The sequence below is a fragment of the Cydia splendana genome, chromosome 11, assembly GCF_910591565.1.
Source record: "Cydia splendana chromosome 11, ilCydSple1.2, whole genome shotgun sequence".
Classification (NCBI taxonomy): Eukaryota; Metazoa; Arthropoda; class Insecta; order Lepidoptera; family Tortricidae; genus Cydia; species Cydia splendana.
In genome coordinates, this window is record NC_085970.1 from 3060859 (window position 1) to 3067117 (window position 6259).

The 6259-nt window shown below is 33.5% G+C and overlaps 1 protein-coding gene across 1 annotated transcript in view; it reads right to left on the reverse strand.

Annotated features, from left to right (window-relative positions):
• The window catches only part of LOC134794714 (uncharacterized), a 42521-nt gene extending 37159 nt beyond the window's left edge, over positions 1-5362 (reverse strand). The window contains exon 1 of the mRNA XM_063766498.1: positions 5262-5362. Coding sequence (XP_063622568.1) covers positions 5262-5284 — 23 coding nt within the window. The 5' untranslated portion in view covers positions 5285-5362. The remainder of the gene's footprint in view (positions 1-5261) is intronic.
• Positions 5363-6259: the final 897 nt, after the last annotated feature.

Consider the following 6259-nt stretch of genomic DNA (forward strand, 5'->3'; position numbering starts at 1 on the left):
TACACACACACACAACGTGGGTTCCGGAATCGCCAGCAAGGACACACTGTTTCGGCCTGAGTGTGTAAAACTTAGTTAAGCCTACCTTAATGTCAGGATACTCATTTTTAAACTGTTGATACAACTCATTAATGTTGCACATCAAAAGTTGTTTCTGCAAGTGTGTTCTGCCGTCGTGCGTTTTGACTGATACAAAATCTTTTTTTCCAGGCATAACTCTGCTAATATCTTCACGAAGATAAAATGCTCTGACTAACTCTTCTGTTTCGACCGGTAGCTTACGGCCACTACGGGAATTGGGTGATGCCAAAACGCCAAATTGATCCACAAGTTCCTTAGCCTTTTTAGCTTGTCGTCGCGATGTCCCAAATTCTTCTGCGAGTTTGCTTTCACTCCAAGACTTTGGAGCAATAGTAAGTATTAGCATTTTCTTAGACGCAGATGTAGACGGCTCATTGTATTTCTGTTTCAGCTGACACAGAATTTCCTCATCTGCTATAGCTATGTCTGTTTGAGTAGAAACAGTTTTACGACATTCGTCTTCCGGAACAAATGAATCACTTTCTTGGTGCTGTGAACAATCAGTTGATATCTGGCTACCTTGAGACGACTGCGACTGCACAATATCGGGATTGTTTTCCGGCGATATTTCCTTAGAAAGTCGTATTCTGCAGGACGTGCACACGTAAACAAATGCTGACAATCCCCACTTCTCAGCTAAACTTGTAGAAATTTTTCTCACAATTTTAGTTCTCGGGTGAGATGTTAATTTAAAAGGATTATAACATCGATCACCGTAATAATTCATAGTATTCAAATATTGAATATTATTGCGACTAATAATACGACTAATTGCAGAAAACAGAACACAACGCGGTAGCGGCCTAAGTGACACTAAGAGGTAACGGAAATTCAAATATCGAATGACGCTTGCATAGCGTCACTATCTATCTCTTTCTAGCATATAACGTCGATATGAGGTGATAACTTACTGGTACCAATTATTTAATAAGAGATTTGTTTATTTAATTATGTACAGTCAGCATGTACATGGAGATAAAATATTGCTTCTCATTTTATTTTCGTATCACAAAAGTAAATAAGAAGTGTTTTTCATTAAAATACTTATAACATATTGCAGTGTTTGCCTATGTTTGCCATTTAGACTGCCATATTAAGCAACATTTCCGTACGGAGAGACGCGTAACCTAGCGCAGTACCTTCATACTTTGATCACATGTCTTCTACGAATTTCAAGATACAACTATAATTTTTTTTACATAACATTTCCAGGTTATAAACTACATTTTTATACTAAAATAAAAAAAATGAAAAAATGCGAAGTTAGAAAATTTTTTTTTTTAAATATAAACTTCCAGTTTACTATATGAAAAAAAAAAATTAACTTTTTTTTTCATTTTCAAGAAATACCATTATTATTCTATATAAAACACCATTAAGTTATTTTAAAATGCATTTGATGATTTGCATCCACGACATTTGAAAAATCCATTACTCAGATTTTGTATTTTTTTTAAAGTCGTATATAATCGTAACCAAGCAATAAATAAAAAAAGTAAAGATGCCATTTTTTTTAGATCACATACATGTTCAATTAACCCAGTTATAAACAAAATCCGGATCGTTACCCTTTTTTCGCTGCCCGCTTGACGTGAAATGCCCCTTTTTAGAGATACGTAATTATTATAGACTACTAATATGCATTACATTTTCTTATTAATATACCTATAGTGTGTATTTTTGATATAACCGCAAATTTGAACTTGATGTAGGTTTCAGTTCTATAAAACGATTCTGATTTTTTTATCTGTCACACAAGTGATGTCGATGTACGATGTACGAACTACATTGCCGCTCGAAAAATTTACAAATTATCACAAATTAATTACAATTTGGTACAAATCACTTATGACAGTTGTTACATCGCGTCAGTAAATCGGACTTTTTTTAGTTAAAACAAAGTAATGGTACGAGTACATTGCTTGCCAAATTATTTTATGGTGAAAAATAAAAGTCGTACATTTTAAATAAAACCTATGAAAGTGTGTTCATTAAAGTCTTAACTACATAACTGCCCTTAAATTTTGCGGTCTGCAAACAAATTATTCTTTTAAAAGGTTGAAAAATACTAAATTGAATAATAAGATAAACTGTAATTATGTAAAGGACTAAGGGCCTACCGCAAACCACGTTCGTGTTGTCTCCCTGTCACACTTACGTACGAATTTACAAGTGCGACAGATAGGCAACACGTCGAACACGGTCCGGCCCTCTAGTCACTGTTGCGTGTATAATTGAGCGTTTCTTTTATTTTTTGCCATTTTTATATATTGTGACCTTTTTTGCCACTTGTGTGTTATTTCTACTCAGAATCACGAGCTCTTTCGATCCTGATGGGATAAAAAGATGTCCCAGGGTTTTTTCCTATTGTGTTACCATTTCCCCATTTACTTTGTATGACGGTAACAAAAAGGAAAGTATGAAAAATGTTTGGAAATTCTAAGACACTTTTTTCTCCTATAAGGATGAAAAGGGCTCGCGATTCTGACTAGAAATAACACAAAAGTGGCAAAAAAGGTCACAATAATAAAAATGAAAAAAAAAGAAACGGTCAATTACCGGCGCGAGTGTAACGGCAATTAACCGCACACGGGAGCTGAGGGCCTGCCGGCGACGTGTTGCCTTTCTGTCGCACTTGTAAATTTGTACGTAAGTGTGACAGGGAGGCACCACTTCGAACGTGGTTCGACAGACGCGACGAATTCGAATACTATATCAAATTTTTCCATACTGTTCCCTATCTCTATGAACTAAAAGAAGGCCGAATTTTCCCCAGAATGATTTAAATTGTGCAAGCAATACAAATGAATATATAAATACGTTTTAGGTACCGACTCCATTAACATGGAGTTGTTTTGAGGTAAATAGACTTCGATAGGCAGATATAATATAGACCTATACAAACACCATAAAATGAATGCCCTTAACAAACAATTTTCTTAGATTATTCACGATTTTTTTTGCCGCAACGGAGTGCTCAATTGAATGTTTTTGATTGAATAAAATCCAACGAAATAAAGCCTATTTTGGGTTGAATTGAACATCAAACAGAAAATATTTATTTTCTGTTACAACCCAAAATTTGTGTTTATAAATTATGCCGGATCAGTAACTCATTGTATTTATTAGCTGCAAAGACTGGAAATAAATATACGAAAAACGTAAAAACATTACATTACAAAGTAAACAAGAAACCTTTATTCGTTTCGTTGGACGAATAAAGGTTTCTTGTTTACTTTGTTAATCGTTTGAAATACCTTAATTATCATTAGGAGTAATATATTCGTCTCGAAATCAATCAATGCGTGAATTTTTTGGAAGATTATTAATTCTACTTCCCGCGAGAATCAAGTATAGTTACTATACTTGTAGTAGTAATCACTTTTTTATACACAACACGTGTTTACATAATATTTACAAAAATAAAATAAAAAATCAAATGTTTCTAATAAACCTGCTTATTGTACAATCGACGTCAATGATATGTTTACATTTTTCGCCTTATTACAAAGGCGTACGGTGCAAACGTGTACCTAAACATAATTATTTTTGGGTACGTCGACTGTACTATACTTACTATTTTTTAATAATATCAATAGATTTGATTACTTATACCAAAGAGAATAGATAGTATAGAGGGCTATTGCCAAAGTAAATTTTGTAGTCACGGTACATTTACTGCCATCTATCGACACACGATTAAAACTTAAAATGAAATTGAAAATGTATAAATTAATCAAAATATGTTTACGGATAAATGAGTTTTAATTTTTATTGTTCCATACTGACCCATGTTCTTTCACTGATATGTGTTAAAATTGTTAAATATCAAACGGTGTCGCCAACGCCATCTAGCCGAGAATAGGCCAAAGGTATGGCGCTATCTATTCGAGAATGACTTTTACTTGATTTCCGAGGCACGTTTTTTTCTTAGACTTTATTTATCTTATAGGAGATATATGTAATATCTTTGCTTATACATACGAATACCTACTCGTATGTGTACCATGGTCTAATAAAACATGGTCTTCTATTCCCAGAGTGACACGGGCCTACGTCACAATAACATTGCCACTTTATTTCAACATAACATGTTACATGGGTACATTATAGCTATGGTTAATAAGTTAAAATATTTCTTTATAATTTTATAATTTTCATTTATAATGTATTTTATCTTAAATTTTACAATAACACGTCATTTTTAATTATGTGTTAGCAATATCTTCCGATTCACGAAAGAAATTTCAGACGTTCGGGTAATTCTGTTTACATTACTGGCAACACAGGATAGCGCTGTCACATTTGACAATTCGGATCTAGATAACTTCATGCCCTGACCGTCATCCTTGTCGAACGCGTGTTAATTGTTATTTCCTTCTCGCTCAGTGTCAGCAGTCGCAGTGTTTTCCAAACTTTTCACGTCGTAAGCTTGGTAATTAATGTGTAACTGTGAATTAGTTTTTTAAACGTTTGTCTTGTATAGATAAATAAAGTTTAATTTAATACATTAGATTTGTTTTATTTTACTATGTTTCTACATGAATAACTTAAAATTAATGCCGTTAAAATAATTTTCACCGTTGGTTAAAATTCTCCCACATTTTAAAGTTTGAGAACCTGTAAACAGCATGATGACGTAGGCCCGTGTCAGTTAGGTCATACGCGAATCTCGGAATAGAGTACCAGGCGGAGTATATTATTATACCATAATGTGTACTAAGTATCTTAGTCGGTGATGGTAAATGTAGGGTAGGTATAGTTACCCCAATTTACCATGGTCAAAATTATGTCACTCCATAATAAATACTACAAAAATGTATAATTTGACAATGAAAAGTTTTAATTTATCTACATATTACCTTGTAAAAGAAAAATTCAAACTAAAAAATATTCCAATCAATTGTCAAATTGTTACTACGATTACGCACTAACAAGTTTCCTATTCCTATAGGTAGAAAAAAATTGCGAATGCAAAAAAACCAAATACCTACTCGATAACAGGAAAAAAATAGATAGAACTGACACAACCATATTATTTAATCGCAATCAACTCACTTCCCGCAAAAAAATCCAGGCCAACTACAAACTAATTACATAAACAAAAAACGCAATACGAACTTTTCTTTTTAAAAACGCGTTTAAAAAATAAAAAATATTAAAAAACACTGGCCACTTACGTGTCATATAATGGCAGCGGCATCGCGAAAACAGTTGATTTATTTAAAAACAAACAATTCGAAATTCGAACGCGGCGAATATGTCGGTGCGCTAAATGAGACTGACTCGATGCGTTCGCGCAAAGCAATCGTGTGGTGACGTAATGTCGGTTATTGGTGAAAGGTCGTATCTCCGTGCGAAGTTTTATAACGACATACGGGTTTTTTGGTAAGTGCGGTAATTTATTGGTTAGTGCAAGATATTGATACAATTGGTTCAATACAATAACAGTGACAAAATTAGGTGTGGTATCGTCGACACTAAAATAAATATTTAAGGTATAATCGGGTTATTTCAAATGTCGGAAACCGTCTGATAATTGCTTAAAGGGACTCGTATTATGATGCAATTTTGGTGATTTTCATCTGATTTTCGCAAGTAACTGATATACGAAATTACCCGAATACACCCTATACTTTGATAAATGAATAAAACGTTACCTACTGTGTATGACACATCATGTGTGTTTATAAAACCGCATAGTTACTTTACTAAACCAACGGGGGATAGTCAGGTGGGGTAAATATAAGACTCGGGTAAAATTAAGACTAAGTTTTTAACACTCAAAAACTTATTATATTTCATTCCTATTCCATTTAAAAAGAAGTCTACACACAAGGCTTCTTTATAAATTGAATAGGAATGAAGTAGAATAAGTTTATGAGTCTTAAAAACTTAATCTTATTTTTACCCGTGTCTTATATTTACCCCACCTGACCCGATAGCTTTGTTTGTTAGTTCCTTAGTGTATAAGGTCCATCTAAGTATTTTTAATAAGTTCTAAGTATTCGTTTAAAGAACAGCATTATACAAAAGTTCAGTTTTATTCTCAATAAAAATCACTAAGTGTATTGCTACATTAGAAATACGGAAGGAGCAATCAGCAGAGGCCTCTTCACGCCGGGGACCCCTAGCAAAAAACGTTAAGCCAAACTATTTCAATTTGGATCAGCATAGC